The sequence below is a fragment of the Lycium ferocissimum genome, chromosome 5 (assembly GCF_029784015.1).
Source record: "Lycium ferocissimum isolate CSIRO_LF1 chromosome 5, AGI_CSIRO_Lferr_CH_V1, whole genome shotgun sequence".
In the NCBI taxonomy this organism is placed as follows: domain Eukaryota; kingdom Viridiplantae; phylum Streptophyta; class Magnoliopsida; order Solanales; family Solanaceae; genus Lycium; species Lycium ferocissimum.
The window spans coordinates 60,148,105-60,173,073 of NC_081346.1; the positions used below are offsets into that span (position 1 = coordinate 60,148,105).

The 24,969-nt window shown below is 36.3% G+C and overlaps 2 protein-coding genes across 2 annotated transcripts; one reads left to right on the forward strand and one right to left on the reverse strand.

The window, feature by feature from the left end:
- Nucleotides 1–9,033, forward strand: LOC132056981 (LIMR family protein At5g01460). The gene is made up of 14 exons (XM_059449393.1): nucleotides 1–565; nucleotides 2,436–2,521; nucleotides 4,088–4,203; nucleotides 4,325–4,435; nucleotides 4,861–4,959; nucleotides 5,066–5,188; nucleotides 6,655–6,717; nucleotides 6,822–6,886; nucleotides 6,992–7,101; nucleotides 7,194–7,308; nucleotides 7,415–7,480; nucleotides 8,236–8,346; nucleotides 8,438–8,504; nucleotides 8,584–9,033. Exons 1-14 carry the CDS (start codon nucleotides 216–218, stop codon nucleotides 8,629–8,631), a joined length of 1,530 nt encoding a protein of 509 aa, XP_059305376.1. The 5' UTR covers nucleotides 1–215; the 3' UTR covers nucleotides 8,632–9,033.
- A 589-nt stretch (nucleotides 9,034–9,622) lies between these two features.
- On the reverse strand, nucleotides 9,623–15,161 carry LOC132056982 (GDSL esterase/lipase WDL1-like). The gene is made up of 6 exons (XM_059449394.1): nucleotides 14,896–15,161; nucleotides 12,355–12,432; nucleotides 11,999–12,139; nucleotides 11,521–11,597; nucleotides 11,268–11,408; nucleotides 9,623–10,025 (listed from the first exon to the last, which is right to left on the reverse strand). The coding sequence occupies exons 1-6, from the start codon at nucleotides 15,004–15,006 to the stop codon at nucleotides 9,812–9,814; spliced, it is 762 nt and encodes a 253-aa protein (XP_059305377.1). The 5' UTR covers nucleotides 15,007–15,161; the 3' UTR covers nucleotides 9,623–9,811.
- Nucleotides 15,162–24,969: the final 9,808 nt, after the last annotated feature.

A 24,969-nucleotide genomic window follows, 5' to 3' on the forward strand; every position in this document is an offset into this window, starting at 1 on the left:
GTAATTCAACTCCCCCACCTCAAACAACCCCTCCCCCCTAATTCATCAAACCTCTACCGGAGCAAACCCGCCCGCTCCTCTCTTTCCTTTCCTTTCCCAAAAACCCCCAGATCTAAAAAAAAAAGGCCCTCAATTCAAACAAAATTCAAATCCAAACCCTAAATTTACCCGATTTGAATCAAAATTGATCCGACTGTCGAAATCCTCACATAACAATGGGGGATTTCAATCTAGCCCTTGTTATTGTAGCAATAGTCGTATGTATTCTCGTATTTCTCTTCAACATTTACCTTCTTATCAATTATCAACATCCAGATGATGCAAATCAAGCTTATTTCCCCAAATTCGTCGTCGTTTTTGGGCTTTCAATTGCCGCTATTTCAATTCTCATGTTGCCGGCTGACGTGGCGAATCGACAAGCTTGTAGACACGCGATTTATAATGGCGCGTGTAATCTCACGCTCCCTATGAAGGAATTATGGCTTGCTATATACATTGTTGATGCTGTTCTTGTTTTCTTCATCATTCCTTTTGCTATGTTCTACTACGAAGGCGACCAGGATAAGTACGTACATCCTCTTTTTTTTTTTGTTTTTTTTGTTTTGTTTTTTGTTTTGGGGAAATTGCGCTCTATGTCTATTGGAAAAGAATATTTACCCTGTTTAGCGTATTTTTTCCTGGATTACCTGGTTTACCCCAGTTTTTCGTTAAACACAGTATAATGTTGCGAAAAATAAAGTTGATTTTGCGGATGTAAACTGAAAATATGGCTATGTTGGTGTAATTTGTTATGTTGGGTTGTATATTTTTGCAAAAATCCTTTTTTTTGGGGCTATTAGGCAAGAATATTTACTCGGTTTAGCTCAGGATAAGTCCGTATATGCTCTCTTTGTTTTTTGGGAAAATTACTATTTGTGTCTATTTTTGGAAATATTTACGCCACGTAGCACATATGTTGAGTTTGTTACCTGATTTAGCTCATATTTGTGTAGAAAAGCGTTCTATACACTAAAAGGGTTGATGCATTATGTATAATGCTTTCCACCAGTTATAATGTTGTATATTGGGCTACACGGCGTAAATATTTTTAAAAGCTGTATATTTTTGAAATTGGGAAAATTGCGCATTTATGTCTATTGGGAAAGAATGTTTACCCGGTTTAGTCTATTTTTTCCTTAATTACCCGGTTTAGCCCAGTTTTTCCTTAAACACAGTGTATAATGTTTGTATACCATGTGTATAAGCACTGTTGCGAAAAAAGAAGTTGCTTATGCGAATGTAAACTAAAAATATGGCTGTGTAGGTGTAATATATTATGTTGGGTTGTATATTTTTGTAAGAATCTTTTTTTTTTTTTGGTTTGGGAAAGTTACGCTTTATGTCTATTGGAAAAGAATATTTACCCAGTTTAGCCTATTTTTTCCTTAGTTACCTGGTTTAGCCCCCTTTTTTTTTTCCTTATTTCCCTATGTTATAACAAGGTTGATACATTATGTATAATGTTGTTTCCCCAAGTATAATGCTGTATAATATTGTATATTGGGCTACCTGGCGTAAATATTTTCAAAAGCTGTATGTTTTTGAAAATATGCCCTTTTGTTTAGTTTAAGTGTATAATGTTGTATAAGTTGTATACCTTGTGTATAAGCACTGTTGCGAAAAAACGAAGTTGGTTATGCAAATGTAAACTGAAAATATGGCTGTGTAGGTGTAATATTATGTTGGGTTGTATATTTTTGTAAAAATCCCTTTTTTGGGGAAAATTACGCTCTATGTCTATTGGGAAAGAATATTTACCCGGTTTAGCCCAGTTTTTCCTTAAACACCTCTTATACACTATATTATACAAGTTGGACACATTGTTGGAAAAATTACGCTCTATGTCTATTTTAGAAAATATTTACGCACGCAGATGATATTTTGAGTTTGTTACCCGATTTAGCTAATATTTGTGTAAAAAAACCATTTATACTAGGTTGATACATTATGTATAATGCTTTCCCCTGGGTTTAATATTGTATAATATTTTATATTGGGCTACGTGGCGTAATAATTTTCAAGAGCTGTACATTTTGGAAAATTTCCCCTTTTTTGGTTACCTGGTTTAGCCTAGTTTTTCCTTAATTACCCGGTTTAGCCCAATTTTCCTTAAAAACCTCTTATCCAAGGTGGACACATTGTTTACAGTAAGTGTATAGTGTTTTATAATGTTTGTGTAATGTGGTATAATGTTGTATACTCTGTGTATAAGCAATGTTGCAAAAAAAAAAGTTAGTTATGCTTATGTAAACTGAAAATATGGCTATGTAGGTGTAATTTATTTTGTTGGGTTGTATATTTTTGTAAAAAATCCCTTTTTTCTTCTTGGGGATCAATTTTGGGTATGTGTATGAATCTGTTGTTCTGATGTTTTAATATTTATTATTATTGTGCAGGACAATTGGCAAAAGGATTAAAAGTGCAATGTGTTGGGTGGTGACCACAGCAATCGTGTGTGCTTTGTTGCTTGGAATTTTATATGGTTAGTTTCGAGTATGCGCTGATCAGACTTGTTGACATGTACAATATGCTGTGCATTATTACTTTTTGGATGCTAATGTGATGTAGGGTGAGCTTGGGGGCTAGTTGATTTTGATTGGAAACGTGTACGCAGTTAAGGATTTTAGATGTAAATCAAATAATCAATCAACTGTGCCAACAACAACAACATACCCAGTGTAGTCACACTAGTGGGATCTGGGAACGGTGGGGGTATACACAGACCTTAGCCCTACCTTTGTGGGCTATAGAGGGTGTTTCCTATAGGCCCTCGGCTCAAGAAAATTGTTTTTTCAGAAAAATGGTTTGAAAGAATGCAAGAGTAAAAAAGCTATGATGAAAATATGAAATAAATTGAAGTACTAACAGGACAAATATAAAAGATAACCAAAGTAAAAGAAACAACAGTTGTAACAATATTGAAGCATAAGATAATGCAAGCGATCTTATTTTGGTTTATGGCAATCAATCAACTATGCCACAAACCAAAATTAGTTGGGTTGACTGAATGAATTATTTGTATCCATTTAATGCAAGAGTTAGAATATCTTTTGGCCACTGTCAACCTACCACCTCTCTCTTCCTTTATCGAGTCTTGAACCGACTATTTCATTATGCAGCTCATAGGCATAGTTAGAACCTAAAGTCTTGGATATGGAGTAAAATTGGTGTAAAGGTCACATACTTACTTGAGTTGTCTAACTATTCAAATTACCAGCTAACCGAGGGAAGTTGCTGTGTTTCTTATTTGGACTTCACTATCATTTGTTTACCTTTGAAGTTATTACAGTTTCTTCAGTTATTAGGTTTATCTCATGAGTGTTTCCCCCTAAAGATGATGGGACAAATACAAGAAGAATATCTGGATGCTGTTTATGGGAATTATAAGCTAAGAGTTAGGAGTTGTACTTTGCCATTCTAGTTTTCTTTTTATAAGTCAATTGCTCCTGTATTTGATAATGTGAATATATCAAGATGGTGTCAAGAATTTCATCTGGTTTTGTAGCTCAATCACAATCGTCCCACAGATTTTCCCATCTTTACCGCTCTAGTTATTGTAGTGCTTCTCGGGTCTAGTTTTGATCAGATCAGGAAGTGCCATTTTTGTGCCAGATTGCGCAACCTTATGTATTTTTCACTTGTGGATACTGAAGAACCAAAGGAGAGGGGCGAGATGATCATGCCCCCTTCATGTTATCTAAGAATTTTACTGCCACTACGAGCAGCTGAATTTTAGTTTAAGAATTTTTTGGTACCCCAAAACTGCTCTTAATCTGGCACCTCACTCTTCGCTAAATTATGTAATGGGGAACATATTTTACTTACATTCATCCCTTTCCTTAAGGTTTATATAGTTTTCCTTGCAATTTGGTACCTTCATTGTTTCTAATTTTGTGTGTTCTCTTTGCTCAGTTATTGCTTGTTATTTTTTTTCCTGATAAGTATACTAAAGTGGTTAGTTATATTTAATTGCTTAAATTCTGATACTTTGCTTAGGTTTTGTTACTTCTTTTCTGATCTTTATCTACCCCTCTTTTGAGTATTTTAGGCCTCGCTGGAAAGGCAGACTTCACTGTAAGACACCTGTCATCAGCCACCACTTCCTTTCCAAATTCATTCAATTTGAACAATGGTCAACAATGTATTGGAAACGGTGCCCGACAGGTTGGTGCAAATTTAAATAATTCGAGTCGTTAGTTCATTGAGCTTATCTAAGCATCGCGTAAGAATTTTGATGTCTGATTTCAACGCTGCCTTTCTAATCCTTGCCTTCAATTTTTACCAGTGTTCAGCATATTCTGCTAATGCTGCCTCTGAAACAACCTGGACCATGCGTGCTACTTTTCCTGAATATGTTGTTGCTCTGGCTACAATTGTTGGATCTGTACTTTTCACGGTATGCCAATGCTTAATTTTTAGACACTTGAATATTGTTATTGTTGTGGTGAAAAGACTGAATGTCCAGTTCTTCAGTCATTTCTGTCTTGGTAGAATGCAAATTAATATGGAGAACTTCCCCGATGTCACGTTGCTGGTTTGGGAGTGTAGAACTTGGAATCAGTTTGTTTGCTGTCGTTTGCAATTGAATATAAATAAATTTTGTAAAAGGGTGGTCATTTGACCATGAATATTTTGTTGTGTCTTCTGATTGTAGTTGAGGGGGTTGGGGTGATCCATTCTTGTGAGGTTGAGGAGCAGTATTGGAGAACAAAGAAGGGAACCCATCACCCTAAATCCCTAATATGCATGTTTGGTACTTCTAAAAAAAATAAAAATAAGCATGTTTGGTGATGACTTATCTGGTTCACATTATATTTCCAGATTTTTGGTGGTGTTGGCATTGCCTGTCTCCCATTGGGACTTATATTTTCGTTCATCAGGCGTCCAAAGGCTGTTATTACACGGTCACAATATATCAAGGTATTTGTTCCTGTTAGCAGCTCTTTGCATACTTTCCTGATCGGAATTTTAAAATAAAATAAAGGTATACATTCTGGTGTCATGATGCTTCATTTTGATTCTGTAGGAAGCTACTGAGCTAGGTAAAAAAGCAAAAGAATTGAAGAAAGCAGCTGATGCACTTCATCAAGAAGAAAGAAGCGGGAGTAAGGGAAGAAAATGGCGGAAGAATGTGAAGGCAGTCGAGAAGGTATATCTTGTTTTGTACTGTGGTTTTTCTAAATCTTATTTTCATTTTAGCACTACGTGACATATAAGGTGAAATTAAAAAATAGAATGTTATAGAGCACCTAAGGCTGTGGCCTAGTGGTCAATGAAGTTGGTTGAGAACCATGAGGTCTTAAGTTCAAATCCCAATGAAGGCAAAAACAGTTTGGTGGACAATTTTGTGGAATTAGTCTAGGTGGGTGGCTGGGAGCAACCGCGCAAGCTTCCCCAGACACTAATGTTATAAAAAAATTATTCATTTTTTAGAAAATGAAACATGCTATAACTGACTTAAAAATAGTGTTTGTGGAAAATAGTTTATTTTCTTTTCATTTTTTGTTCCTACTTCGTGTACAAAGTGCTCCAACTCCTTTTAGATATGTGAACGTTGCTCCCTATTGGGTGAAGAAAATCTTTGCTTTACCTTCAAAACACTATTGAATCATAGAAGACAAATCAAGTCTTTAATTGATAAAATAGAAGGAATTTACTGTGGTTAGAGGAGAGTGGGGATAGATTTGGGAAGTTACTACTGTTGTCATTTTATACTCTCGAAATATCGAAATGTATAATGAGTTTGGTATACGAGGGTAAAATCATCTTGTTTTTTGTGCTATTTCGAATGTAAATTCCTTGATATAGAAAATAAATATCTTCATATTTAGAAGCTACAAAAAGTATTAAGTTACAAATTTTAACCCTCAGGGGTTGGCCTGGTGGCAATTGACTTGAGCCTTGGGGTGCTCCCTTTCAAGGTCTCAAGTTCGAAACCCGAAACAATTTACGAGGGCCATGAATTACTCGTGGTGCACTTGCGGGAAACTCCTTGCCGAGGGCCTGTGCACCCCCGGGATTAGTCGGGGCTCAAAAGAGACTCGGACACCCGGTGCTTAATCAAAAAAAAAAAAAAAGTATTAAGTTACAAATTTTAAACCAAAAAAATGTTCTAGGAAATGTTTGAATAATTTTTAGTTGAAGATAAAGTTGTGTGGTTCCCCACATAGTATTTGGTATGTGAAGTAGGAAAAAGAAAAAGGGGGCAGGGGTGATAATCATCGTTCAAGTTGCCATTATACATTTTGTTGAAATTCTGAAAGTAAAAATAAATAAAATAAAACTTATTACAAGTTGAGTCCGACAGTTGTCCAGCAAAGGCTGAATAAATCATCTTACGCTATTTGTGTATGGTTTATTGATGTTCGTAATCAGTGTATGCAGGTGGCACTCCTCTTCATATGCATGATCCATTTGTCCTTGTAATTCTATCTTGAAGTTATTTATGATTTTATTTCAAACCTCATTCCAATTCTTATCTCATTTATATTAGGATGTTGGATGAAGATTCTGTTTTCTTGTCAGATTAATATATCAAGAAATGAATAAACTGAAAAATTCTGGTTCCTTTTTATGTTAATGTGATAATTTGTTTAACCTTGTTTTACCTTGTAGGAGGTGCTTCTTCTTGAAGAAGATGTCAAGGCTCTAGAGGAGATGTACCCTCAAGGTGAAAAGGTAAAGAAATGTGCTTTTATACTTGGTTGGCTAAAACTTGTTCCTCATGCTTTGCCAAAGTAACTTTGTTGAGCAAGCTAGTTTGATATCCTTAATTTTTGCAGGCTGAGACTGCTTGGGCAATGACGGTTCTAGGATATTTGGCAAAACTCATCCTGGGCGTTTTAGGGTACGTGGCAGTGATGGAAAGTCTAATTTCCACTAGTTCTTTTTAATAATATAACGTTCATATGTGGTAGTTACTGAATCTGCATTTTTTGGTTCGTGTAAACAGGCTGATTGTGTCTGTAGCTTGGGTTGCCCATATCGTGATATATCTTCTGATTGATCCTCCACTTTCTTCTTTCCTTAATGAGGTTTTCATCAAATTAGACGATATTTGGGGTACCCTCAACCTCTCTCTCCTTTGTCTTGTTTGCTATATGCGGTGACTGATACATGAAGTGTGATGGTATTCTTTTCTGTTATTTCTCCAGGTCTTTTGGGCACTGCTGCTTTTGCATTTTTTTGCTTCTACCTTCTGCTTGCTGTGATTGCCGGAGCAATGATGCTTGGCTTGAAATTAGTTTTTGTTACGATTCACCCAATGAAGTAAATATCTTCTGCTTTTTGAAATGATACTTTATGGATCTGTTTACCACCTGGTTTGCTCCTCCATATTCCCTGTCTCACTGTTGTGCTGGAACACTATTTACAGGTGGGGAGCTACGCTCATGAACTCCTTTCTTTTCAATGTGGGCCTTATTCTTCTTTGTTCTATCAGGTAGGATTAACGCTGTTCAATTTTTCTTATGTATTTGTTACTTTTCCAATGGTCTAACAATTGATCTTAATGATAAATATCTGAAGGACAAATGCTTAGACCACTGATATGTGGGACACTTCTGGTTATGTCCATACAAGAAGTGCAGCTCTTAATGAGCCAGCTAGGGTTTAATTTATTAGGGAATTGTGTGGGGATGTTCGGTTGAAGTGATGCATGAAGCTACATGCTAACCCAGGACCTCCAAGTTATGGCTAGATCCTACAAAAAAAGCAGCCTGCTTCTTATATGGTCTTGATCTCACTGGGGAATTATTTTTATAGCTTTGATACCAGTTAAAAATAAATAAATTATTGTTATAGCCTTGATCTAAATTGGGGTAGTTCTATACCATGTACTAGCTACAACTATGTAGGCAACTACGCAAAGGAAAGCAAGAACATCTGATAGAATATTCTGAAACTTCCGTGCTGATTTTTTTTTGAGGCACATGCTAAAAGATCGTGCATTCCCCACCTTAATTCTAAATTAGAAAGCAGATAGCTTCATCTACTTCATTGTTGGATGATGGTTTCATCTGTTAAATACTTTGCTGAGTTGATAGGTGGTATATAGAGGACATATATGTTTATTTAGCATTCTGGTTTTCTGAAAGGCTATCAGCCAACCTGCAGTTTTTGGATTGCACCTTTTTCCTGCTTTCACTTGAGAGTGAAAGTTTGGTAGTAAGATCCTATTGTTTTCTGTGCTTGCAGTGTCATTCAGTTCTGTGCCACAGCCTTTGCATACTATGCTCAAGCCACTGCAGCTCAAGAAATTTTTGGTCACAATCTACAATCTCTTCGTGGAATTAAGTATCTATACAAGTAAGTTGCAGATGTTTCTAGATCTTCCCCTAGAACTGGTTTTCTGGCTGCAAAAATCATGTTTTTATGAATGCTAAATATGTCTCTGCAGGTACAACGTGTTTCAAATCGGATTCATAGTTTTAGCTGGGCTGACATTTGTTTACTATGCTGCCTTTGTAAGTCCATTACTGTCTGATATCTCAAATATTTGCTCTTATGATAGAGGAGAGACTTAACCAATTTTCAAATTTGCAGGGGTGGAGAAGGAAAAAGCCTAGTGCGAGGTTCCAGCTCTCCAGTTAAAGGTTTTGGTGGATAGCAGTGTGCGCATCTGACTGAATTTGGACTTACTCTGGTCTATCACTAATGTTGAGGCTTTGAACCCTGGTGCATGTTGCCTAGTTTTGTTTAATATTATTCTTGGAGGAGGCAACACCATTAAATTTGATTTCTGCAGTGGAAGTAGGGTGTTGGTGACTCTGTACTGCTGCTGCCACTGTTCTTGCCGCTTTTACTTTAGTTTTTTGTTTTCACCTTCTGTATGTATCATTTGTTTGGTAATGTTATCATTTGTTGGGGCATGTAGTCATCTGAATGTTGAGATATTGGTTTGAGATTTGTCCTTGATGTATCATATGGTTATTATATACAAAAATCTTGGATGCTTGTATATTTAATGTAAACTCGTTTATTTTTGCTTTTGAATCCTACCAATTTCTTGATCCTTCAATGGAGTTTCAGAATATTTGATTTAGCTGGAGTTACATATGTACATAGTTTAAAATTTTGTCAGCAATTTTACAGTTAAAAGTGCATATTCTTTAAAGGAGAAAGTAACAGTAAATAGGATGAGCTGGCCACTTTTTAAAAGGGTATTCAAAGTTTAGCAGTCATTCAAATATAATTCAAACATAGCTACTTTTTGATGTGGAAATAAAACTTTGATAAAAATAACCTCGACTAAGATGGTAAGAAATTCAGTAGTGTGCTGGAGTTTGATGTTTTTACAAGTGAATTTTCATCACATTGTGCTGGAGTTCAATAACTACATGTGGGACTCTTAATACGGTGGTTAAGTTTTGGACTTTTACTCAAGGACACAAAGTTGTAGAATCATGCACTCCACGACTTTCCTTGTGAGTTCTCAGTTGCAGAATCAAGAACTCCACAACAGAATTCTTGAGTTCTTAGTCGTAGAACCACAATATCCATTACACTTTTCTTGAGTTTGAAAATTTCCTACATGTGAAAGCTTTTACGAAATATCGTTCTCTTTTTTAAGATAAAAAGCTGATTCACTAACAAAGGAATTTTCTTTCGGGATGTTTTCTTGATAGAACGATTTCTTGTGAGCCACGAAACATATAATCCAAGTCATAAGTATGAAAGCTATCGAAGAAGAGTCAATTCAATGCTCAACTCAAAGGGTGGAGTCCATTTATTCAATAGCGTAGAAACCTATATCTGTCAAACCTACAATGAATTACTGCCACGGAGTCTGCCATTCATGAACCATCTCCGAAACTTTAACAGCAGTCTCACCCTTGGGATCAACAAAGATATACGGAGAGATTTCGGGGAACTCAGTAGGCAACGAGCTCCAATGCAGGTTCGGTTCCCACTCTGCCTCTTTGATTACTTTTAAGATTTCCTTGACCACAATTTCGCTCCCTTCAGATGATAAATGTATTCCATCCCTTCAGAGTCCAAACACGACCAACCATGCAAACCGGAAAAAAAAAAAAATCAACAAAGTTGACATGAAGATGATGATTGCCAACAGAATGTGTCAAAGATGATCTAATATTTGAAGCAACAGGAAGATACTGTACTGCAGACGCGGAAAAATAAAATTCACATAATCATGATGATTGCTAATATTACAAAAACCAGGGTATAATGTATCATCCAGCGAGATATATGATCCGAACCACTGGTAAAAATCAAGCAATGTATTGTATGCTCGACAATGATAATTCTTCAGTAGTTTTCCTTACAAAAAAAACAATGAAAATTGTTGAGCACACGCATATTGGTAGAGCTTTTGATCATACAGGTGATCTATGATCTGAGGGGCAAAAGGAGAGAGAACATGCCCATCTATCGATGCCTTCGTTTTTAAGGTGTGAAAATGAGGGCTCTTCTGGACAAATATCTGTCGTCCTCGCCACGAGGCATTGGTAACAACCAGTCCATTATATAGTTCAAGTAAATTTGATGTCACTTATGTCCATATCCAAGCAAATAAAACATGCCACTTATGACAGAAGACCTGTAGTGTCTCCTTGCATTTTCAGGTTTTGCAGAAAATTTAAAAGCAGTTATAGTCGTTACTAAGACAATACGGTAGCATTTTGGTTTATCACTACAGGTACTAGCCAAAAGGAAAGATGTATCACAAATTTGAACTTGAACCAGTTGATTCTTTAAATTAGGAGATCTCAAGAAGGGTAATTCCATATTTAATTGATTGACAAATATGTGAAGCTGGATTTTGCATCGGCAAAGCCACAGTTATTTTTACTACATGTTCAGCATGACAACAATGACAACAACAACTGAACAACATACCCAGTGTGATCCCACAAGTGGGGTCTAGGGAGGGTGGGGTGTACGCAGATCTTACCACTACCTTTGTGGGGTAGAGAGGCCGTTTCCAAAAAATAGTTTTTCAGAAAAGGTTTGAAAAAGAAAAATAAAATGCAAGAGTAAATAAGCTATGATGAAAATATTGAAGAAAGAAAAGTACACTGACAACAAAAATAGTAAAGATAACCAAAGTAGAAGTACAGTAGTGATAAAAATGAAGAATGAGACAATGCTAGCCTAATAGTAATAACTGGTAAGACAGCAGATATGTGCTCTCTCCAACATGTATGGCATGACAAAACACAAAAAAAAAATATGTCAGAAATTGATCTTGTATAAAGAAAACTTACGTAAAGCAAGCAGTCAACCAATCATCCCTCTGCTGAAGTGCTGTCCAAAGATCTATTACCTTCACGCCTAACTCTTTGCACAACTGTACGCAAGCTTCTGAGTATTTCCGACACGATCCATTTGATCGACCAAGACCGTTACTGGTTATGTGCAGTAATGAGAAGCATGTATCATTAACCTAGCAATAAGAACTTCGAGAAACCACGAAAACGAGAAACCACGAAAAAAACCTCCATGTTTGACATTGATTACCCGAATGCTTGAGTGATTTGTGCCTCATTCACAGCAGGAGCAGTGAGAAAGATTATCCGAGTCTTCTCAGAGAGGCTCTGCTAGTGCAGCAGATATATGTTAGGAATGCACACCAAATTCAGTATGGTATAAAGAAAAGGGCTGATTGCTGAAGTGCTAACTAGATTTTATCAAAATATATGTGTACATTTGCTTTAATTTTATATTTTGGTAAAACTTCATCCTGGAAAAGTAAGTGGATTAAATTTACTGTTTGTATCCCATCAATTTGACCTCTATGATGATTGAGAATTGAGTTAGTATAGGATGAATAAAACGTTGAAATACATACTGTCAAATTTGAAACAAAAACAGATTATAATTGCCTGAGCAGGTTGTTGTGAGGAAAAAAACAAGAAAGATATTCTTATTCTTTAATGTTAAACCTAACCACGTTGGAATATATTCACAACGTGCACCTCAAGTTTAGAAATGTTACCTTCAGGTGAATTGCAATTTTCTTCATATTTTCTACATATTCAGGAAGAGGAACATGAGCACTTAGGCCACTCGGGTGAGGCTCCAACGAGTCATTCCCTCCGAAATAAACTATGGCCAGAGAGGGCTGTACAGCTGCATCCTAAGTTTAAAAACAGATGTGTCAATCACATTGAATATGATGGGGGCAGAGGAACTTTGTGGGCTTAAAGGCCCACAGAAGAACAAACTTTAGATGAAGTTCAATAATTTCCATGAGTTGCCTAGCAAATATTATATTGTCTTGGATAATAGATAAAATTATTCGAAAGATGGAACTAGGAAAATGACAGCACACTTTGGTCATCAACAAATTACCTTGGGGAACACTTCATCCAAGACTTGAAGAGCACACCTTGAATTCCAACCTGCATATCCACGCAGCAGTATGTCTGCCTATTCCAATAGTAAGGATGATTAAATAAGTCGCCAGACTTTTGTACACACAACTGACTGAAATTATGATACATTCTGGAGCACACACAAAACACAATAAGAAGCATTCAGCAAGCCTAACTAGTATTACATTCTTTTATCAAATTTTCATCTCAAAACATGTATGTACACCACTCAGAGGCGGAGTCAGGATTTCAACTTTATGGGTTCTGAATTTTAAAATGACGACCTCAAGTGATAATAACTGGGTTCTAAATCTAATATTTGTACATATTTAATGAATTTCTTAATACAAATACACTGTTTGAGTAAAAGCTATTGACTCTGCCCCTGATACCACTTATTCAAAAAAGTTCAAATTCAATCTAAACAATTGTCCTTTCACTTTCTGACACACGAACGAAGAGGTAACAGCACCTTGAAAAGCTTTCAATAGTTAACCACATCAGGAAGCATAAAGAAACAGCATAATGCAAGAAGAAAGAACCAATTACAGCCAAAAAAAAAAGAGGTGAACTTGAATCCAACTCAATAAAACCCGTGCTATAATTCTTTACCATAACATCATTTAGCACTTAAAACTGAAGCTCAACCAATTATTCATCATGATTCACGATGGAAAAGAAACATTACTTAGCTATTGGATAACTTGATACAACAGGAGAAAAATTTCAACCAAGTAAACTTTACTTATTGTGTTCCAAGGAATTGTTAATTAAATATACTTGAAAGAAACATGCAACTTATGCCAAACAACAACAATTATTTACCTTGTTAAGTGCTAGTCAATCTTACCCTGTCTTTCTTACTGTTGAGATTATACATGATTTGCAGTGATTTAGATCGATTAGGTTTAATTTTATTTATTTTGGTTGATGAAATTAAGCTAAGATTAGGATATGTGTCTTTACTAGAATCACTAGCTTACCAAAGTTGTAACCTATGTAATTGGTATATTCTCAACCAAGACTGAGGGAATAGTCAAACTTCTCATTTTTGCTTCATCTATTCTATTTAATTCTTCACGGATCTCTCTAATTCTTCATAGTAACATGCCAGACAACAGGCAGAAGTTCTGCATTCGAGTCTCACCAACATCTACCAATAAAATATTTCCACATGCTTGCCCCAAGAAAATTAAAATCAGGTCACCATAAGGGAGTGTTGAAGACTTAAAATAAGTATATAGGAGTATTCCATCTCTAACAACTTATACTTTTAGATGACGCGGTTCACATAATTCAAAACTTACTTTGCTCTCCGACCATTCCTCCTCTTTTTCCATAGGGAAGAATGACTAACAATCTAACGGTCTATCAGTTCTTGTTATGGAGTCAAAAAGGTTTAAAGAGTATATCTTCACTGATTGTTAATATTAGCAATTTAGCAGGGCCATATACACAACTTTTGTCCAAATCCCTGATTCTTGACAGAACAAAACACTCATTCACACGGACATGCACGCAGAGACAGAGAGAGAAGTTGTTGCAGCCTTAGCCTTGTCATCATCTTGTGGTAGACTAAGCTTTTTCCTAGCACAAAAAATGAGTTAACTTGCACTAAAATTCATGTTCACTCATGCATTAATGCAAAACATTGTAGTAGACAACAAACCGTTAGAGCCCGTTTGGTTGCTTGAATAGAAGAATTAATCTCCTCATTGATATCAACACAACCAAGCACCTTGTTTGGTTGCTTGAATGAACAGAATAGATCTCCTCATTAAACTCAATGAAACTTACACACTATTTGGTTGCAATTTTTCATATTCTTATAAATAATAAATATTGCATAAGTTATACAGAATCTATGTATTATTTTATGCGGTATAAAATATGGAATAAGAACATGGGGTCGTTTGGTATGGTATTAGAAATGTGGCTAATATATTTTAAGACAAAATGCCCTTAAGTAAGCAGTTCTTTGTATAACAACAATCTTTTCTATATTAATTACATCGTAACAATTCTTCCGTTATTCATTTCAACATAACAATTCTCTCATTATTAATCTAAGCATAACTTGTCTCCGAACCAAACAACCCCTTAACATCATAAAAAAAAACATACATTGAAGAAAAAACACTGCTATTCTAAGACCAATTAAGTGCACTTCTGACTCATTTTATTTGAGAAATGATTAAAAAAAGTTGCAAAATCAAGTGGTACCCACTAACCACTACCTCAAGATTCACTGCATTGATTACAAACTTCCATGTAATAACACACACACAAACACATAACCCCCATCCCAAAACAAATGTCGTTTTTGCCAACAAGAGTTAGTAACTGTTTCTGTTTCCGACTATACTCTTATATTAAAACACTATTCCTTTTTAACAGTGCTCAATTCTCAAGAAACAATCAAATATTTAGTAAACTATACATTGTATTCATTGATTTCTTAATAGACGGAAGAAGACCAAAAAGATATAGAGTTCAAAAAATAAAAAAAGAAAAGAACCTTGCGAGAATAAAGGTCAGCGAGGGTAGCACCCCATCCTTGATGACTATAGCTGAACTGTACAATCGATGAACCAAAAAGCACAAATTGTGGACGAATTGGTCCTACCATTTTATTTGATTATAATCTTCGATGACAACTCCAGTCTGCAGATGTTTTGTCTACTTAAAAGACCACAAAACTCAAACCGAATATTTGTCACTGCTCTGGCGGCGCAATTACGCCAGTTTAAGGAAATTACTTGCTCCACTCCATATTATAGGACACTTTTAACTTTTATACTCACTCTGTCAATTTATATGATATTAGTTTGATTTGCACACAGTTTAAGAAAGAAAAAGATTGTTAAAATTTGTGATTTTTCGTTAAGGCAAAAGGAGAAATTTTAAGTTAAATTATTTTTAAATACATAAATACATTATTTTTTTGAACAGACTAAAAAGAAAAGTGTATCACATAAATTGAGACAGTAAGAGTAATTAATTAAAAATAAATAATTTCTTATAGAAACAAGAAAATATTTTCTTTTTTTATTTAGTTAAGTAGTTTTTTTTAATAAACAGAAAATCATATTAAACGTATACTATTTATTTAAAAGTAACCGAGTGAAAATATTTGTTACCCTCCAATAGTGAGTGAATTTCTTAAGAAGTATACATAAGCTAAAAATATTTCGGGCAAGGGCAAATCTATATGTTAAACTTGGGCCACGTGAACCCATGATCTCTTCGTAAAACTAGGTATTTATACACTCCCCCATCCTAAAAAGATTGTCTTGGTTTGATTTGATACGAAATTTAAGACATAAAGTAAGACTTTTGAAATGTGTGATCCAAAACAAGTCTTAGATACTTGTGTGGCTGTGAATTATCTCATAAAGTTGAATTGTTTCTAAATATAGAAATGTGTCAATCTTTTTGGGACAAACTAATAATGAAAGTAAGACAATCTTTTTGGGACAAAGGAGTATAGATTTTCTAAAATTGCTATAATATTATCTGGTGGCACCAATGCTACAAGAAGGTCAAATGATGTACTTGGTTGAATGTTAGTTATTTACCTAGAGATTAGGGATCAATTCTCACTTAATACATTTTTTTTTTAAATGGTGCACTCATGTTCTAGAAATTTTAGATTCGCTTATGATTTTAGGGTGTGTTTGGTATGAAATAAAATATTTTTAGTGAATTTCTTTTTATAATTTTTTTTAGCGATTTTCCTACTTTTTTTTGTGTTTGATATATAAGCAGAAAATATTATTCCAAATGTATTTATATATAATCTAAGCAAATACCATAATAGGGATTAAGAGATAAGGTTGTGGTGGCGGCGGCCATGATGGCTATGGAGGTGAGGATGCATGTGAGATGTATTGGAGGATGGGGATAAGTGAGGTGTTACTTATGGAACTTATTTTTCCTAGGGAAATTATTTTCATCATTTCCGATGAATGTATTTTGTAAAAGGATGACTTGTGGCTAGGGGTGAAAGGCCAACCAAGATCGGATATCTGGTTTTCCGCGAAATCTATTTCAATAGCGCGTATGATATCGATGGCCCCAATGCTAGATGCAGAGGTGCATAATAAATCGATATGAACTAATTTCTAAAAATTTAGACCAACCAAACATGAAAAAATATTACTAAAAGTTATTTTCCTCCATATCAAATACACCTAAGTTACTCCTACTTTCCGTCACCACTCACCACATATTGCATTATTGCAATTATAATAATATGTAATAAATAATATATAAGTCGTTACGTTCATGGTAAATAATAGTATATGAATTATTATACCTGCAGAATTATACAAGCATTATTTTGCAAGAGTTGCTTATTTTAAGAGTAATTTTGTCCATAAACACCTTTATCAGATATTGCTAACAGACTTGTTCTTACTCATTCTATTAGATATAAATTGATAATTTTTTTTATATTATTTGTAATACAATATATCATTTTCGATATGAGACTTTGTATACTCGTAAAACGGTACAGTTGAATTTATACACGTGATTTAAGGACACACGGATTGAATTGACCAAGTTGAATGAACAAGAAATAAATTACAGCAATGAGATTAAAAAAAATAGAACAATTGTGATGAATCAATTAAGAAAAATAAATAAGAGTAGCCTGAATTACGGCTTTGGATCTGACAAAGTCACCAAAGAAGGCTTCTGACCTGAAGAACTAAGTAATGAATAACAATTTATAAACTGCTATGCGTATGCGCAATGTTCCGTATGACAATCAGAAGTCGAATGCTTTAAACAAGAATGTAAGGCCCTATTTATAGCTGTGTTTCTGAGAGCACGATCCACGAATCACGCCCTCATAATATTTATTAATTGTCCATCATAATGGCCGAGTAACGTCCGGAGAAGATCTTCAAATCTTCGGTAACAGCTAAACCTCAACCTTATCCTACCCGGCTGAACCTTCCTCCGGAGCCATTTTTGTCAAAATTAGCCATTTCAGGCGCAAATATGGAATCTTTGATTGTTTTGTGAGTACTTTAAAATTTATTGCAATTCTTTTCTATTTTTGTTATTTCATATGAAGACAGAATTACAGAATACAAGATATTTATGATTTTATTATTTGAGTTGCGTGCTGTCGAGGAATGAAGTAAGGTTCCAAAATGGAACTGTAATTGATGGTATTTTGGTGATAATAACTCAATTAGAGAAGGGTCTGTTGAGAGAGAAGTTGAGGCATGGTTAGAGATGGTTTGTGGTTTCATTCAAAAGAGGGGACGCCCATGGAAAGTTGGAGAGGTAGAGAATGACTTCAAGCACTTGAGGATTGTTTGGTAGCTGGTTAGGAGCTAAGTTATTCATGTATTAATTCCTACAATGTAATATCATGTTTGGTAGCATTTTTTTGCTATGTATAAAGTTCAACACACCTAATACGATATTTGGGTTGTCATTTAAAAACCCGCATAACTAATACATGTATAAGTTATGAGGAAATCTATGTATCATTTTATGCAGTATAGAAACTGGAATAACTAATACATGAATAACTAAAGGCGTAACACATAGATAGACCCCTGAACTAGTCCAGAAATTTCATTTGGACACCCCAACTGAGCCCGGTAACAACTAAACCCTCCAAGAAGACTTTTAATGTGCCCCTTGGGCACGTCGCTTAAGCTTGGCACATTGCGTGGAATTCACAGTAAATACACGCGTGAAAACTTAAAAAAAGTGCTGACTTGGACCATTCAACGGTAAAATGGTCTCAACGGTAAAGAGGAGAGGATCATTTCATATATTCGACGTCACCCACTAATCATTAGGATTTTACAATACCAAAAATGTGGTCAGATATTTTAAATTTTAAGCATTTTAAGAAAATACTTAATTTTTCCAAAACATGATTGTCCTAATGAATTTATTACCAAATTAAGATCAAATTATTTTGATTATTTGAATTATTTCACCATGTGGTATTAATAAGTCTCATCATAAATCTATATATACATTTCAATGATGCGCTTCTATCTCGACAATTAGGTATTCATTCAAACAACTCGATCAACAATTTCAGACTTCTCAACCTTCAGCACTTCTCTTTCGTTCCGAGCCGAAAATTGAGGATGATGTAAATCAAAGTAGTGATTTTCATGTTGGGGTCCCATCAACAAGTTTGGTGGGCAGAAGCAATGCTAGCCATGGACCAATATAAGGTCATGGTGACTAATCATATTAGTATTTCTATTGTTCTACTTTTTATCATGTTTTTCTTAAATAGCATTCCCTACTTTTATTTTGTTGCACATCATTTATTAGTTCATGTTTCTTGATTATCGTATATTTTTCCTTAACTTTCACATATCAACTAATAAACGATATGTGACAAAATAAAAGTAGGGAATACTATTTAAGAAAAGCGTGAGAGAAAAGTAGAATAATATAAATACTAGTATGAATAGTCATCATGACATTCTATGGACCGATTGGTAGCACCGCTTCCACCCACGAAACTTGTTCATGGGAACTCAACATGAAAACCTCTACTTTGATTTACATCTTCCTTAGTTGTCGACTCGAAATTAGAGAGAAGTGACGGCGACTGTGAAGTTTGAGATTGTTGATCGAGTTGTTTCTTCCTTTCACCAAATTTAGTCTGTTTAAGAGCAGATAACTTTAATAATCCATCAGTTTGCCTAGAATCAAGTTCGTATATATATTAGGTTGGTTGAACATGATTTATGTACACCGGCTAGTTACACTAAAGGGAAATAGGTTCGCAGGTATTGATTAGCCTCTTATCCCAAACAATGGACAATCGAGCTCACCTAATTTATTAAATGACTGCAAGTTCCTCGTTGCAGTAATAAGATGGCCGCCGATAATCCACACGCTCCGTGAAGGAAACAAGACACTACGTAGCAAGCTATGGGAGTACTTTAGACTCCAAATAAGGAGGGATATCCCAACACTAACTTTGAGATTAATTTTGTACCATGTTTGGTGGAAGGTATAAAATTATCCCAGGATAAATTTATACCTTCTACCAAACAAAGTATAAAATGAAGCCCATAGTTAAAGATGAGATATCTCACCTTATCCCATTAACCTTGAGATTATTTTATCCCACCTTTTAGATGGGATAAATTAGTCCCAAGATTATAATCCTACAATTATAATACCGGGATAATTTTGTCCACGTAACAAATGACCACAAATGTAATAGCTAGGGGAGCGGATGTATCTTGAAACAGACCTCCTGCTTTTATTTCCTCTGTTTTTAAGCAAAACTACTCAGGAACTATTTCTACTCGATCAATCCCAATTTGTAATTAACATCTGTTTCCTACAATTTAATTCATGCGCTTCCTTTCAAGAAAAATATGAGAAAAAAAAGTAAAAACATAGAAATACCAGTATGATTAATAATCATGACCTTCTATTGATCCATGGATAGCACCGCTTTCACCCACCAAACTTGTTGATGGGCCCCCAACATGAAAACCTCTACTTTCATTTACATCATCCTCATTTGTTGCCTCGGAATTAGAGAGATGTGATGGAGGCTGAAAAGATTGAGATTGTTGATCGAGTTGTTTTTTTCCTTTCATCAAATTTAGCCTGTTTAAGAGAAGATAGCTTTTACAATCCTTCTATTTGCTTAGCATCAAGTTCATATATATATATATATATATATTTGCCATTCCTTCAACAACCTGGCTAATAGCAACACCCGGAACTGGAAAACCCTGAAACTGAGGAGCTATAACAGTAGCTGGTTGTGCCCCGGGGGTCCTATACCCTGCAATAACCATAGGATTAGGGGTCTGAGCTCCATCTCTGGTATGGGAACCCTATGAAGTAGCCAGTACTACGCCCGCCTGGGTCATAGCCTCAAAGAAACTCAAGATGTGCACCATGGTGTCTTGAAGAACACGAGTAACAATGAATCCAGCTGGTGCCTGGGGGGTTCCAACCTCATCCGCTTGAACCGATCCTCTTCCGAAATATCCTCTAGGTCTGGAGTCACATCTCAAGCATGGGCTCGAGCAACAGCTGGTGCTCGGCCTCTGGCTGGTGTAGCAATTCGAGCTCTAGCCCTGACTCGCCTTTTATAGTGTCCCCTACCTCTCCTATGAGCAACTTAGGTAGTGGGTGCAGGTGTGGGCTCCTGGTCTCCATCTGCGGCTGATCGTGTCCTCACCTTCTGTGAGAGTGTGAAACAAATAAACTCTTAGAATCCATTTAGAATAAAGTACGTATGATAAGGAATGAAAGATTAGAGTTTTCCTAGATGTCCTATAGCCTCTCGAAGATAGATACGAAGCTCATTGTACGATCCTCAAGACTCTACTAGACATTGTTCTTATACTTGTGAGATCGATTAACCTAAAGCTCTGATACACATTTGTCACGACCCAATTTGAAAAGCCATGAAGGCACTAACTCCCTCGAGTCAGTAAGCCATCCACAACCCAAATAGACGCAAAAGAAGAAAAGAATAAAGCAGAATAAACATACAAGTCAATTTTTAAGTCTTAAAACCTTATAATCATAAAAGTGAGGAATCATAAGTATAACTAAGTCCGAATCTAGTGTCACTAGTACAAGAACTACCAGATATGAATACAAATATGAGTAGTACTCAAATACTGTCTGAAATGAAAAGATAGGAAAAATACGAGATAGAGGGAAAATCCGGTGCTACGAATTTTTATGTAGCTCACTTCGAACTCTCCGAATGGCCTTCTCAACGAGCAACCGCGTGGTCTCGAGGTCCGCTAGTGCTGGTGTTACACCTCGAAAAATTCCATGTTGTTGCCTAGTAAATGGACCAACGTAGTGCGAGAAGTATTCGATGTTCCTACAAGTAAGAAAGGTTATCTAACAATTCTAAATAGGATTCCAAAGATGATGGAAGAAAGAGGAGAAAGTTCCTTAAGGAAGGCAAAAATATATTGTGTTTTGGAAAGGTCCCATAAAGTACCGAGCTGATGTTGACCTAATGATGTTCTAAGAAAGAGTTATAACGATCCTTAGATTGGTAATGAAATGTTAAACAAGTGTCAAGAAGGTTCCATAAGGATTGGAGATCAAACGAACGATGAAAATCATCTCAGGGAAATGGAGTTATACGACCGACTTATACAGTCCGTATAACATTATACGGTCCGTATAAGGGTCCGTATAACACCCAACAGAGATGGTGTTTTGCCTGATGGTGAACCACGACCACTTATACGGGCCGTACAATGTTATACGGACCGTATAAGTGTCCGTGGAAGTCCCGACAGGTTGAATAAGTGCTAAGTATAAGTACATGTTCCCACTTCACTAGTTTCATTTCCACACTTCTCCATCTCTCTCTCAAGGCTTCTAGAGGGTTCTATACATTTCATATTCAAGAATACAAGGGGAATCAAAGATCAACATCATAAATCCAAGTGAATCAAGTGTGAGAAGCTCACTAGGGTTCATCTAACTCAAGAATTCTCTTGGAAGTGGAAGCTAGGGTTTTCTTCAAGTGAAGTGTTTCCACTCCAACCTCATTCCTACTCAATCAAAGGTAAGTTTTATGATCATTCCATGTTGTTTTAAGTATTGAGGGGTCGAAAGACTTGGATTGTAGAAGGAGATAGAAAATGGGTCATGAATGTGAGAATAGTGGCATTTTTGAGTTGTAGTTTGGAATGAGTCATGATTCTTGATATGTCGTGATTATAATTATGTTATAAATGATATTAAGAACATGGGATAAAATTTATATTGTGAGTAAATGCAATAGTGTACTATGACCATGGTTATGGGTGAATTGAAGTGAAATTTGGGAAATGTGGATAATATAGGTGTATGAAGATTGTTGCTTATGATGTTGTGAATGTTATTATAGACGTTTGGAAGTTGATATATGATATGGGGAAAGTTGTATAAAGAAAGGAAATGCTTCCCAATTTTCTCTAGCTTTAGTCAAGTATGCTAAGCTATCGATTATCAAATGTTGATACGAACTCTCTTGAAGGTAGAAACGTGAGCATTGAAGGAGAACGTTCAAACGATAGTGTAGCTAAACGAAAAGGTATGTGAGGCTAGTCCCTTATTTCTAAGGCATGGATCTTATGATATGATCTTCCCTTATTCTCCATGACCCTCTTATACTCCAGAAACTATGAGTCCATGTTCATGAAGAATTTTATATGAGATAAGATAAGAGATACGTCACGAGTATGATAATGATATGATATTTCTACAAAGCTAATGATCCTATTTACGATTATGTGATGTTGTTCATTGTGCTACACTCACCTCATATGCCAATTCCTTCAAGGTGAGGCAGAATGCTTATGAAACTCCATAATGGAGTCGAGGGTTCACGACCTTACGTCACCCCAAAAGATTTACAGTTTGTATTGAGTCTTTATGCATGATTCATGGTGATATTACACCGCGCCTATATGGCCGAGCAGACACCGCGAAGGCGGGCAACGTATACACCATGTCTAGATGGCATGGGCAGACACCACTAGTGGGCGGTATGAGATGGTTACCCTGGACGCGGGAGGCCTAGACGCGGGCTAATAATGATCACACCGTACCTATATGGTCGGGCAGCTTATATATATATATATATATACATGATATGATGATGTTTCGAAGTAAGTCGCGATGCGCATTATTTCTATCATGATTGACGATTCGATTCGGTTGTTCTTCACTTGATGTCTCCTTATTTCCTTGATGTATCATTATTGTTTATGCCTTACATACTCAGTACAATGCTCGTACTGACGTCCTTTTCTTTGGACGCTGTGTTCATGCCCACAGGTAGACAGGGAAGTGACCCATATTTGTAGGGGTTATCAGCAGACTTTGAGAGCACTCCATTGTTCCGGAGGTGCCATTGATTTATTATTTTGTGTATATATATGTTTTGGGCATGACGGGGTCCTGTCCTGTCCATATGTCTAGTACTCTACTAAAGGCTCGTAGATACGTATGTGTGTGGTAGTATGGTCCTGCGATGTCCTTATTGTATGTATATCATTTTGATAGCCGAAGGGCTTATGTATATAAAGGTAAATATACTTCAAAGTGAAAATGGTTTTCCTATGATTATAAGCATGAGAATAATAAATGAAACGCAGGGTGAGTACGATTAGTAACAGAATGAGTGGTGCTCGGTGGTTAGCTCCGGGTACCCGTCATGTCACGACCCAACCCCGTAGGCCGTGACTAGTGCCCGATCTGGGCACCCAAACACACCTATCAAACGCTATCACAAATTATATCAAACACACCCAAGTATATGACAGAAGCCGACAAGGCTGTATTCCAAATTTAGATAAATTCCAGAAAAATTTCGGCAGAGTTTCCTTTGTTTTACTGACTATCCAAAATAACCCTGCGCACAGAAAATACCAACAAGGCCACACAGGGCCACCAACACAATATATATACATATGCGGACCGGCGCGCAATAACGGGATCGCCCAAACACAACATATCCAAACGCAACCGTACAAAAGTAGGCACAACCCACAAACATGTCCACGAGACCTTAAATGTACGTACGTAATCATGTGACGGGACAGGGCCCCGCCGTACCCATGAACAAATATATACAATGCAACAGACGAGTATATACCAAAAATATGAGCTCCGAAATGAGAGGAGCACTCCAAATAGCAGAAGAAGGTGTCCTAAACCGGTGGATAACCAAACTGTGCGTCTGTACCTGCGGGCATGAAACGCAGCCCCCGAAGGAAGGGGGTCAGTACGAAATATGTACTGAGTATGCAAAGCAGAGAATATAATGTACAAATCTGAGTTACAATCGAAATAGGGGTACATAAAGTAAATGCATTTCCAAAATATCAAAATGTTACTTCAAAATATAAGTCATGCATAGGGCACAGGAAATATGGTCGCCCGCCTGTCGATGGCGCCATAACACAAAGATAACACCGGAAGGTTTCAAATCTCCGAATCTTCGTCACATATCACACACAAGATATCGCCATACACAAATAACGCCAAACATAAGTGGAACCCGCCCTCGAGCTCGGAGCTCGGTGAACCATAATCACAAAGATAACTCCGGAATGTATCATAATGCGCACGACAACAGAACCGGCCCGGGAACCGGCGAACGATATCATAGTAGGCACGAGTGATGTGGCGTGATTTTACGCCACAATCGATGCTTTTTAGCTATAAGTTTTACTTGTTTTTAAGCGAGTCTATGTGATTTTACGTGTTTTCTAGTGTTTTTCAGGAAAAGGAATAGATTTGACTTGATCACAATTGAAGTACAAGAACAGGTCGTAAATGCAGTTTACGGACCGTATTCTACAATACTGGCCGTATTCCATGGTCGTATTAAAGGATTTCAGAAACAGAAAGTCAAGTTGGGAAGATGGTGATTTACGAAATTTTGAGTTTACGGACCGTATTTCGATTACGGTCCGTATTCCATCTCGTATTTAACCGATCAAGAAGTTGGCGAAAAGTCCGACTTTTTGGAAGCCGAAAGACGACGAGGAGGTTTACGGACCGTAAACCACTTTATGGTCCGTACTTTAGAAGATTGAGA

Coding starts and splice junctions, on each gene's coding strand:
- LOC132056981 (XM_059449393.1), top strand. CDS start 216: ATGGGGGATTTCAATCTAGCCCTTGTTATTGTAGCAATAGTCGTATGT. Junction 4,436..4,860: donor TTGGATCTGTACTTTTCACG/GTATGCCAATGC, acceptor TTATATTTCCAG/ATTTTTGGTGGTGTTGGCAT. Junction 7,481..8,235: donor ATTCTTCTTTGTTCTATCAG/GTAGGATTAACG, acceptor CTGTGCTTGCAG/TGTCATTCAGTTCTGTGCCA.
- LOC132056982 (XM_059449394.1), bottom strand. CDS start 15,006: ATGGTAGGACCAATTCGTCCACAATTTGTGCTTTTTGGTTCATCGATT. Junction 12,140..12,354: donor TGGATGAAGTGTTCCCCAAG/GTAATTTGTTGA, acceptor TTTTAAACTTAG/GATGCAGCTGTACAGCCCTC. Junction 11,409..11,520: donor CAAATCACTCAAGCATTCGG/GTAATCAATGTC, acceptor GCACATAACCAG/TAACGGTCTTGGTCGATCAA.